The sequence below is a fragment of the Phaethon lepturus genome, unplaced genomic scaffold, assembly GCF_000687285.1.
Source record: "Phaethon lepturus isolate BGI_N335 unplaced genomic scaffold, ASM68728v1 scaffold3482, whole genome shotgun sequence".
Taxonomy (NCBI): domain Eukaryota; kingdom Metazoa; phylum Chordata; class Aves; order Phaethontiformes; family Phaethontidae; genus Phaethon; species Phaethon lepturus.
Window position 1 is genome coordinate 51,665 of NW_010521080.1, and position 12,502 is coordinate 64,166.

The 12,502-nt window shown below is 41.0% G+C and overlaps 1 protein-coding gene across 1 annotated transcript in view; it reads left to right on the plus strand.

Moving 5' to 3' along the window:
* LOC104616385 (serine/threonine-protein phosphatase 2B catalytic subunit alpha isoform-like) overlaps positions 1-12,277 on the plus strand; it is a gene marked incomplete at both ends in the record, with an annotated part of 61,669 nt that extends 49,392 nt beyond the window's left edge. The window contains 2 exons of the mRNA XM_010281381.1: positions 2,561-2,685; positions 12,166-12,277. Coding sequence (XP_010279683.1) covers positions 2,561-2,685; positions 12,166-12,277 — 237 coding nt within the window. The remainder of the gene's footprint in view (positions 1-2,560; positions 2,686-12,165) is intronic.
* Positions 12,278-12,502: the final 225 nt, after the last annotated feature.

A 12,502-nucleotide genomic window follows, 5' to 3' on the forward strand; every position in this document is an offset into this window, starting at 1 on the left:
CCCCGGATACATTTCTGCATCTGATGTCAAGTATAAAAAGAGTAGGCTGCTGCACACAAAGTGCCTGGAATATCCATTGAGTATTGATTCTCAAGTCCAATTCAGAATTTTGCGAGTTTTAGGATTGCAGGGCTCTGCATGTTTTATTTCTGTCCTCTTCACTGGTTTGTTTTCTGCTTTTCTGACTTGTGACAAATTCACAGACACACAGCTGCGTAGAGAAAGCTCTGTAACCTTCTTGGTTTCTCTGTAATGGCCTCAATGTATTTACCTATTCACACATGTCTGCATTAAAAAAAAAAAAAAAAAAAAGAAATCTTATTTCTTTGTGCTTTAGTGAAAGAGCAAAAGTTAAATCCATTTAAAATCTTTCAGTCTTGTTCAACTTGAGGTTTTTGCAGTTGGAGCAAATGGGGGCGGGCGATAATTGGTAGAGCTGTACAGTTATATAACTAAAAGCTTTTCTGCTGGAAGTTAGGAGAGCAGATTGCTTGGCCCTCAATATGCGACACGTGTTCTTAATCTTCCCACAGTGTCCATGCAGAGGAGTACCGTCAAGCAGCGTGTATTGGTTTGCTAGATTAACATGTTCAAATAAGAATGCTGTCAAAAAACTTCCTCTGGGGTGTTTGGTTGTGGTTTTCTTGTTCGAGAAAGAGGGGTGGTGGTGTACCACTTGAGGATTTAAATGGTACTTATTTTGCATAATTAATGGCAGATATTATTCTTAGATAGAAATTACAACTGTTGATGGCTTTCAACATGAAGGTTGTCATCTAAAATTCTTGGGAGGGAAATCAACTTAGGAAAAAGAGATATACAACGTACACAGTGGTTATAAGAGTACTATATGCTATTTCATGGGGAAAACACCCTGTTACTATCACAGAAGAATGCTCAGCTAGCCAGAACTCGTGAATTGTGTCACCAGTTTCACATAAATATTCCTGAGAGCAGTGACTGGGACATTTTTTTTTTCCTGTCCCTGGACAGAGCAGGCTTGGGTTGCTTGGTTTTGGTTTGGGTGGGGATTTTTGTTTCGTTTTGTTTTTAGCTTTTGGATGAAATGACAATATTATGTTGGCCCTATTGCTAGTGTATACATTCAGAGAAATTGATACAAGTAAAAAATACAATGTGACGCAGGACTGAGGTGAAGGACAGTAACGCATGAACACCATGTACACTGCAAGTTCGTTGGAGTTGGTGTTACAGCTGTTGTTCGATATAGTCCTCCTGTACCTATGTGGGGATGTGACTTCAGCTTCTCCACGGCACGCGGTCAATGGGAGGTCTGTTTACCTGCGATAGAGCAAGACCTCTGTATCAATTTCCAGATAAAAGCTCAAATGAGAGCACTGCTTGAACCATGACGTCAGAGAGAGCATCTGAAGTCTTCAGAATTTAGTGTTAGCAGTAAATAAGAAGCTGTGCTGCTGTTGCAAGATAAGGTCTATCTTGGGCCTTTGGTTTATTCAGTTTCTTCATAATCACCTTTCCAGTTTGCAAATGGGATTTTTTTTTTTTTTTTCTTTTTTGAGTCATTGATGAGAGAACCAGTCTGAACTGACCTCAGTAACAGTCAAGGCCGTTCACATTTTCTTTGCTAAGGATCGTTGCCAGTAAAAGTTCCGGGCTTGGCCCTAAACTGGGGGTTCTCCCCCTCCCCTTAGGTAGGGGAAACAAAGCAAGGGAAAAGGGAGCAGGTTTTGGCACAGCACTGCTAGTTAAGCTTCCAGGGGGGCCTCCAAAAGCGTTGCCTGCTCTCCTGCAGACACCTAAAACCACCCGCCACGGAGCTTGCGATTTCACAAGGTGGCACAAGAGGAGGCATCCCCGCGTAGCGCCGGCTGCGCGTCGCGTGTGCTCTGTCTGTCACGTTTACAGGGAGCCGCTCTTTCTAGAGAAGCCGCTTGTTAGATCGGCTTCATTGCAATGGAGCGAAACAAATCGTAATTATACGAGGTTCAATGAAGTGGCAGAGGTTAAAGCGTGAAAAATCAGTGTCCCCTGGTGTACGACATGCTTTGGGAAAGCAAGCAGGCCATTTTTCTACACAGAAACCAGAAGTTGGAAATTTGTTGGTTTAACCGGTGGCACACGCAGGACAGGCACGCTTCGCGTTTTACAGAAAGCCTGTTGGTGTTAGTCTGGGTTTAAGACTAGGAGAAATAGAGCGTATCAAAAGAAAGAGTAACCCGACTTGAACGTATTCTCTTTTTCAGGACAACTTTGGTTTGTCTTACTACTATTGCCAGTATTGTGTACTCTGCTAGGCAGGAGGAGGAATGGACAGATACCTATGAAAATAATTCTAGGTCAAATTTACCTGATGGCTCTCCTTTAATTAGTTGGTAGCCTTTTGCTCGTGCATATACGGATGCACATCATAGAAAAACAGCTTCTGCTGAGCAGCTGCCAGCTCTCACCGGTCGTTTAACTAGAGGATGCTGCACAAAATTGTCATAACGCATTTCTTACAAGACACCGACTTCAGAACGCATGTACCTAAGACGATCTTCACATGGTGAATCTGAATATTGCTGTTTTTCTCTTCTAGTTTGTGGAGACATCCATGGTCAGTTCTTTGACCTGATGAAACTGTTTGAAGTGGGAGGTTCTCCTGCCAACACGCGGTATCTCTTCCTGGGGGACTACGTGGACAGAGGGTACTTCAGCATTGAAGTAAGTTTCTTATTTCTGTTTTTGGCTGCGAAACTGCTCGCAGCCTATTGTGTACATTTAGCATTGTAATTTAACCAGTTCGGGAATACTGAAGCTCTTTGCAGAGACCACTTGTGAGCAAAATAAGTCCCAAGTTAATGTTGCTGGTGATGTTTTCATAAAGGTTGCTTGGTACCCAGCCAAATCTCACTATATCTGTGTTGGATGGTGGAGGATGGACCTTGATGCTAACTAGTGGCCATCCAAATATAGCAGAGAAGGCAGTCTGCTTTGCAGCTTGTGCAAATTAAATAGGTTGAATAGACATGAGCTATTATAAAAGAGACATGACAGAAAAAATAAATGAAAAACTCATAGTTTAGTTTGACTTTTAGATTTATTTGATCTGAGTCTCCTGGATGTGAAATTTTATGAAAACGGAAGGACTAGATAGGGGGTAAATAGGACAAAGAGCCAGCAGGTAACTTACTATGCTGGAGAGAATGAGTGAGTTCTGTTTAGATATGGCATGCAGGAGTGCGTGATCTCAGGCTTTTGATGCAGCACTTGAGTCCACAGAGAAGTGATGTGGGGCATCACAGGGCATGTGCCCTCTTGAAGGTGCTGAGGCCTGGTGCAGACTCCAGTATCAGGTTGTAGAATTGTGGAGGTCAAATGATGGCATCCTTAGCTGGCTTGCGAAGCAAACTGTGTCCTGTCTGACCTGCCCACCTTTGACTAGAATTGAGTCAAATACCAAGCACAAATCCTTTGTTCCAGTGCTCATAAAGCAAACTGGAATTTTTCTTCTGTTCTATGTTGCTGTTTGGTTATGCAAACTGACAGATGAGGTGCACAATTATCAAATAAAACCTAATCTGGATTTGTTCATCCAGGTCATAGTTGATGTAGTCACTGAACGGTCAGTCAGAAACCCTTGCAGCAGCTTTTAAGCTACAGCTTGACTCCTGTCTCTGAGAAGTTCAGACTTCAACTCCCTCTGAGTCAGGGCAGAACACCCATTATCTGTTAGAGGCAGTATAGGTCCTGTGATACACGGCTGTGTGTCTGTGACTAGATAAGATGGCAGCATGTCAGAACACATACTGCGGTTTCATTCTACATACCACATCGTAGTACGCTGTTGCCATGTTGATATAAAAATATGTAACCCCAAACAACTGAGGTATTGGTAATGTGTTCGAACATCTTGCCAGTTTTCTATTTATAGTATGAAGAGAAGTTTCTCCAAATTCTCTAAACCTAATTCTGCTTTATTAGTTCACTTTAAAACTTAAATTAAAATGTTAACAGAATCTTTGGGAGGTGGCATATTTACAAATAGAAACATGCTGTTCCAAGTGCAAACTTCAGAATCGCAAGGTTCTTTTGCCCACCTGCCAAAAATCAATATAGTTGGGATTTAGTCTCATAGTGAAGGCAGCACTTCGATCAGGATTTTTCTGAGCCACATATGCCTGCTTCCTCCCTTCTCTGATCCATGGAGAGCTGTGAGCTAAATCATCACTGTGTGGATTACCATGCTGGATCGCTTGGAGAAGGTTGGGAGTGGCAGGGGTAGCTTTATGGGCTTAAACTGTTGTGCAGCTCAGTCTTGAACTACCATTTTTCAGTTGCAATAATCTAGTTTGTATCTTCTGTAGACTTTGACAGGGCCAAATTGTATCTGGGAGAGATTTGTCTTCATTTCTATATATGTTATTAATATAAGAAATAGAACAAGGGGGTTTGCTTCAGCTTTCCAGTGCTTGTCTGACAGTTTGTCAAAATCTACTCCAGGGCTATTACTGATTAAAGACAATAGTGAGCCATGTAACACAAAGCAAAATAGCTTATGGGTGGGGAAAAGGCCCCTTAAAATTACTCATTTAGCAACCTGCACATACATATTTGGCAAATTCTATTCTGAATTTAGTTTTTCCATTCTGGAACACTATTTTTTCACTGGAAGCAGTACTGGCTTCTGCCAGTGCCAAGGAAATATCTGACCTGCCGCTTTTATTATTCCTTTTTCTATGTAACGTTCTCAGATCACTACTTTTTTGGTCACATAACTGATTCTCCCCACCTGTCACCTTGATTAAAGAATGCCTTTGAAAGGAAAGGCAAGTTTCTGTTTCGTAAGTGTATGTGGATGTAGAGCTATGCATTCAGGCATGAACTCAGCACAGTTAAGTAGTGACAAGAAAAGGAAAATGGTGAGGAATGCAACTTGGCGTATTGTGGGGGAATGCTTTTGGTGGAGAAGGGGCCCTGAGCACATCTAGCAGGCAGCAGCTCTTGCCTGTACTTTGTGCTGGAGAAGTCATGGTGGTAAACTGTTCTAGCCTGATCTCAATGCATATTTCTACCACATCAGCTACACCATGATCTTTATTCCATCATCTGTTGGCTTCCCTTTCTGCTATGTAGACACAAGACTATTGCAGTTCTGGGGTCGTTCCAAAAGAATTAAGTAGCTGGTCCAAGGTACTAATCACAAGTAATATAAGCTTTTAAAAAAAATCTCTTCGATTGCTGTGTGATATCTAGCGTAAAAGTGACACCATTGAGCCTAGACCTAACTGAGTTCTGGTAGTGGGCGAGATAATCCTTGTCTGTGGGCTGCAAAGCATTTGGGATTCTTCTGGATGAAAGGTACTATATAATGTCAGCTATTATCATTAAGAACAGAGGAAGAAATTGCATAAGGTAGGTGGAAAGCATTTGATAATGCAGAGGGAAAAAGAGAAAAGTGTTTGTATAAGGCACTCAGCAGAAATGACAGTCCTTGCCCCATGGAGCATTTGATCTAAGGGCTCAATCCTTCACGTGTGTGCTCCATTTTTACCAGAGTTAGCTCCAGTATTTGAAGGGAGGGTGTTTTGTGTCTTTAAAATTAATTATAAGCAAGGGTTGCAGGATGAGAGACTAATAAAGGAATTACAACAGATAAAACAAAAATGTCAAAATTCTAGATAGGATGAGACGACATTTCTCGGCACAGACCAAATCTGTATCCCATAGCTGCACTTTCTTTTCCATTTGATCTTTTGGCAGAGCCTAAGCATTTCTTCACTTAGAATAACAAATGTCTGCAAGTTGCAATATCTGATGCGGCACACTTGTTTCCTTGCTTCTGTAACTGATAACACTGTTGTGCTTGTGCACTGTTCCAGCATTTTGACTTCAGAGGAGAAGCCCCTCAGCTCTTGCTTTCAAACAAGTTTTATGGTCATGGAGAAAAGAAACGCAAATGATCAAAACAGAAGGCTATTTTTAAATCCAAAGAATAGTTAGAGCATAAGTGGTTCTGCAGGAATGGGCTGTAAGGAAGAATGACTAATCTATACCTGAGTCTGAAAACCCTCTTTTGAAAGGCAGACATAAATGCCATGCAGTGTAGGGGTGAGTATACATATAGGCTGCTTTTCATCACAGTCTTGGAAAAATTACAATCAGAGTAAATACCGACTGTAGTGCATTAATAATTTTATGTAAATGAACTGTTGGAATTATTTTCTAGCTCAATCCCATATAAAAACAAACAGACTTAAACGTCAATTGAATATCACAAGCTACGTACTGATCATTTTTGACAGAGCAGAGAGGTAAGATACGGAGAATTAAACCAACGTTCAAAATGAACAAAGCTGGAGTTGTGTTTTAAGGTTCAAAACATTCGTACATCTTCATTTCCTGAACACAAAGACCCAGTTGCCAGGAGGAAAAACTGTTTGTGTGGTATTTCTAGCAACAACAAAGTGAGGTGTTTGGAGTGGGTCTGGAATTTGATCATCGGACCTTGCATCAATTAAAAAAGCATCTGACACTTGAGATGCTTTTGAACTCAGTGAACTGTTCGAAATTATTAACTGGTCTCTCCCAATAAAAGAATTGCATATAAATAAATTTGTGTTAGTAAACTGTGGGTGAAGTGAACACTGATGAAGCTGTGTGAGCTCTCAAGCCTCTGTACACTTTCTAGGTCTTTACTGGAAGAATAAACACCTTTCAGATTCCTTTCTAGTGTGTTAATGTTTCCCAATAAACAGCTTGATTTAAAATATTTTTGGTTGGTCAAGAATAGTTTATCAGTGAAGTCAAGTGTTTTTTTCTCTTCTCTCAGAGCAAAGAAGATCCTAATACCTTAATAATCCTAAATTTCCTTGCTCTTTTCTTCTGTGTAACAGTAGGAAATACGTTTCTCTGTAGCAAGAATTTGCATCTTGTAAGATCTCATTTTTGCTGGGCGGTCCTCCTCGGAGCCGTGAATATTCAGTAATTCAGCAAATTCAGATTTTTTTTTTTTTTATATATTACATTCCCAGACTGGAACATCTGTTTGTGTTGCAGCCATCTTCGCAGCTTGCCTGGTTCTGTGCCAGTTCTTCCCCAGGCGAGACCCCAGCTTGCCAAGAACCCCTTTTGGCTGCAGGGAGGGAGCACGGGACGGTGCCCCGGAGGTCACTTGCACCATTTCCCCCACACTGCTTCCATCTCTCTGAGACCCACCTCCACAGAAAACAGCTGGGTCCAAGACATGAGGTCCAACGAGGAGAGCTAGGAGCTGGCACTTGGATACCTGTTTAGAAAGCACTAGCTGTAAAAATTACAGGAACATTTAAGAAAAAGAATTCTCTAGCCACTTTTTGGTTGAAAAAGAGGTCCTTCCTTTTTGGACATTTTGAGGTCCTTCCAAGGGCTGAAATGGGAGTAATATGGTCTGAACACTAGAAAAGGATATAAGGCAAGTAGCAATGTTCTGCAGGTGATGGCTTTTCATAAATCATCTGGGAGACTAGCTAGAAGAGAGTCTTGCAATAGTTGAAGTCTAGAGGTGCTAAAGAACCATGCAGGTGACAAAACAAGATCCCAAAGCAGCTTGGGAATATTCAACAGACGTTTAAAAAAAAATAAACAGAATATGAATGATCAGAATGAGATTCTTGAACGTTTTAGAAACACTTGAGAACCTGACCACGAGGAATGGATTCACTCTTACTCCACAGGAAGTCTATTTCCACAGCAGTAGTCTTTTTAAATACACAACCTGTATGTACCTGAGCACTGGTTTTAGAAGCACAACAAAGAGGTAAAATATGAGCACGTTGGCAAAAATGTTGTGGCAAAGACTGTAAGTTGTCATGAAGATCTCGTTGATGCAAGTAGCACTACCTTGTTGTCCCTATTCTGCAGCAGAGCCTTAAGAGAAGAGATCATCATTTATGATGATTCCCTCAAAGTTGGGAAAAAAAGAATGAAATCTGGGTTCTACTGAAGACAATATAATTTTTTCTTTAGTTACAGTAGTGTTCAGAGTTTTCTTTCCCTGTGCTCAAGGGATAGTAGTTTAGAAGTGGCAATAACCTGCATCTCTTGTGAGTATTTTGATTACAGATGCAAGATATATTTGTGTCTGAAGTAAAGCCCTAATAAATAGTCATACCAGTAGTGTGAATGCAGTTATGTGTGTAAAAAGGTATATGGTTTCCACTGGGATAGTAACTCCATTTCAGAAAGCTGTGCCTGTACTAGATACTATGATGGTATAATTATTTCAATGCAGTTAAAGTAACGCAATTTTTGTATTTAGGTGAGGGGTGTGTTGGTTACAGAGTGAAGGAGCTATGCCAATATATTGTTCCACAGTTCACAGAGCATCAGCAGAGACCTTAGCAACGCGTGGCTCAAATTATCCTTTCGAGTGTGAATTACCTTGCGTTTATTCACGCTTGATTTCATCTGCTGGGGAAGTGCCCAATGCCATCAGTCATTTGTTCATGGGAGAGTTCATCTTTTGTTACCCATGCAAAGCCACGCAGCTGCCAGAGCGAGCTGCATCTCTTGTTCCCCGGCATGATGAGTGCAAGAGCACCCAAAAGTGAGCATCCTGTGTTACAGGTGTTGCTGCGATCTACTGGCAACGGTAACGGTTCTTCAAAGTTCTCACGTAACTTGAGATGTGTGCAAGAGGTCTGGGGCTTGTGGCTTGCCTTTTCAGGAGGTGCTGGGATGTAAAATTGTGCAAAGGCTCAAATTCAGCATGCGGCAGTGGAGTTAAACCTGATGTCCATTTTGAAAATGTGTGCCTTTGGTTTACGCAGCACTTAATTGTACAGACCTTTTCCTTCCTGATGCTGAGAGAGGTCAAGCATTGGAACAGGCTGCCCAGGGCAGTGATGGAGTCACCATCGCTGGAAGTGTTCAAAATGTGTGGACGTGGCACTTCAGGACATGGTTCAGTGGGCATGGTGGTGTTGGGTTGATGGTTGGACGTGATGATCTTAAAGGTCTTTTCCAACCTTAGTGATTCTGTGAGGCTGCCAGAGCCTCAGCAGGGAAACAGCTTGGTTATGGGAGCTGGGAGGTGGGCAGATTACCTCTTGGTTATAAACTTAACATATCTGCTATTTCAACAGCTGAAAGACACTGAGCAAGTAAGTATTTTGCTAGCTGGCATTTAAGAGATGTAACCTTTTTTTTTTTTTTTTTTGATAGTATGAAGTAAGATAGGCCAAAAATACCAGAGAGATGTCTAGATTGCAAGGTCACTGCTGTACATTTTACACAGAGTTACAGCAGAACTGATACATAGTATAATCTTGATGAATAGTATAATCTTGAGGAAAAAGTTGGAGGTGAGAAAAATAAATTGTAAAATTTTGCTGTTGGGAAGCAGTATTACCAAATAATTGCAGACTGTAAGTTCAGATGCTCGACAAAGAGACTTTATTATAAATCTTTTTACTTCATTAAGAATTTTGATATGCAAAGCAGAGTTTAAAAAAAAAAAAAACAGAATGCTTGCTCGTGATATGTTGTTTGGACATTAAGTTTTTTGTATGTAAATTACTGTAAGTTGAAAAGCCATGAAAAATTGTCACCCTCATATTTGCTGTTTAGTTGCATGAAAAAAAACCCCAACCTGCTAATTAGCTCTTCCTTACTATTACGATATTACATCACTGGACTACTGAACAGAAAAGGGAGAAAATTCTAAAAAAAAAAAAAAAACACCGAAACCTTCAGTATGGTACCACCGAAAACAACACGGAATGAATGGTGGGCTCACATTACTTGAACAATGGCAGGGAAACACAGAACGTTCTGGACTGTATTGATTCTCTGTTATCTTTTTGGTCTGGTTCTCATGAGTGCTTCGAAGGAAACATAGAAAAAATAAAAAATAAATCTATGATAAGTAAATGTAAAGCAATCTACCTGTAAGCAAGTACCAAATGCCAAGAAGATAACATTTCCAGCTTTCTGTATTTTCCCTGCTTCACAAATCTGGATGATATTTTAAGTACCTAAGTGCTCATTTCAATCTTGCCAAGCCTTTATGAAAATGAAAAACTTAGTTACAAGGGAAATGTAAACCACCCTTCTTTTTTGTCTTTTTAATAAAGCATTTCATCTAAGCAGTAATCATTGTGCTTTTCTAAATTATAAGGTGCTTTGGCAGGATTAGAAGCTCTAAGCTAACTTCGGTACAACTTTAAAAACTGGAACTTTTCTTGCACAGATGGAAGCGTCACTTTAAACTTCTTGTCTCACAACATTTACATCAAATTTTTGCATTAGCCAGTAAGTTCAAAGAAGTGGAAGGTTCTGGGAATTCTTGGAGGAATGATGACGTCATTGTCAAAGAGATGGAGAATTGCACTGGTGATGTGGAGAAGTCCAGGCTTCCTTCCCCACTGAAGGATTTTAATCTTCAAATCCAAATCGTGTGTCTCAGTGCAAACTCCAGCAAACCTTCCCCAGGCACACCCTTTGTGAATGTTTTGAGCCACAGCAGATAATTCCTGTGACCTAACACCATCATTTCGTGCTGGGTTACGCCAATGTGAATCTGCCTGGCGGTCTGAGGTCTCTTCTCCCTTCCTGCAGCGGCAGCAGCGCCTGGGAGGTGGAAAAGGTGGCATGAGCTGCGAGGCTGTCCATGCGTTTCCAAGGGGAAGAATTAATTTTGCGAGTCCTGGAGGATGCTGCTTCTACTTTCTGTTCTTCTCACCTGGCTCTAGACCCTGACTAGAAGAACAGAAAGTGCAGGCAGAGCATCCAGATGTTTACACATAAATTCAAGACAAAGAGTAGTGGTATAAAACCCATACTGCTATGTAATTGTTCATGGATAGTGTGAAGTTTAGCACAAATATAAAAATGTTGCATCTTTTTTCCTTTTTTTTTTTTTTTTTTTTAAGGTAAGGACTGTGTAGAAAATGGGGGAGCAGAAATCAAAATGTTGAGACATGATTAACGTAATTATTCTGTTTATCATGACATTCTGAGTTGTAGAGAGGAATTCATATTGTACAAATTTAGAGGCACTACATTGACAAAATTACTGATTCTGCTCCAAGCAGAAACAGCAGTTAGGAGTAAGTTCTGAATTTCCAAGCTATTGATTATTAAGGTAAATAAATAATTTTTGTCAACAGATGGGAGTGTTGGGGGGTAGTTGCAGATAAAAGGAGCGGGGGGTTGACACCCTTTCTTTCTCGTGCAACAGTTTTGCAGTTCATAGATATTTAAGAAAAGAAGGGCTGGAGGAGAAATTGTTCAGAAAGCTTTCTAGCTCGTTATTTGAGAGGCCATCGCGGCATTCTTACAAGCGGTGGGCTCTTACTTCCATCGGCTTCCCTGGAGCTGTGAGTTTGTCAGCCGGGTACCTGAGCAGGGTCGTCTTATATGAAGGATAAATCTTCCATGAAGTTTGCAAGTCTACTCATTCGTCAAGGGTCTTGTAATGCTTTGGCATCATTGCTGTGTCAGTTTTGTTTCCAAAACAACTATTTTAATTGGATGGTTTTGAGAGGTCTGAGCAGAGGTTAGCCTCTCCAAGTCGTCTTTTTTTATCTTTCAAAACATGTCTAGAAGAAATGTCATCTCAAATAGAAATCTTCTGGAAAGATAAAAGGTTCTGCAGAAGCTTTGTGGCGACTTCATTTGATGCAAGAGCTTTGTGGATTTTTTTTTTCCTCTGTTATTTGTACAGAACAATGTTAAGTGGAAAAATGAACAAGCGTTCATGTAAAAACTCTGTAATACTGGAAGCCGAGCTATTTCCTGAAGCGTAAGTTAAATTGTTCTAGGGCAACTTTTCCTCAAGCCAGGAAACGCAGATCTTCCGGGGAAGTTGTTTCCCCGGCGGGTTTGTGCCGAACCGGCCGGCCGGAGAGGGCGTGCTGCGCTGTAGCGACGCGCGGCGGTTCCTTCGGGGCGGCTGGGCCTCCGAAGGCGAGGCAGGACGAGCCGGGAGGTACCGCTTAGCAACAGCCTAGAAGTTTATGGGAATACACTGGTACTAGTCCCAGCTAGTCCAGGTTGAAGAACGGAGAACTGTTTGCATGTAATGTTGGAAGAGTGAAGTTAACCTACTGAGAATAAATGTTTCACACCGAATCCTTCTGCTGCTTTTTTGGGGGGAGCGTGGTGGTTGAAGTACGTCATTAATTATGAATTATATTTCTCTTTCTTGTTTCTGATTTGCAGTGTGTGCTGTACTTGTGGGCCTTGAAAATCCTTTACCCCAAAACACTGTTTTTACTTCGTGGGAATCATGAATGTAGACATTTAACAGAGTATTTCACATTTAAGCAAGAATGTAAGTCTACCTTAACCTCCCTCCTCTTCACTCTCTTTTCAACAACTTGATTTGTTATTTTGTGAGCGTTTTATACTTGTTTACCATCAGCCATTTTTTAAATGTAATTTTCCTGTTAGCTATTATTGATTTTAAATTGTAACCACTGTTCCCTGAGAGGGCAGTCGTCTTGCAGGGGCTGGGGAGGGCGTCTCAGTGGTGAAGAAAGGAAGGTGTTAGACATTC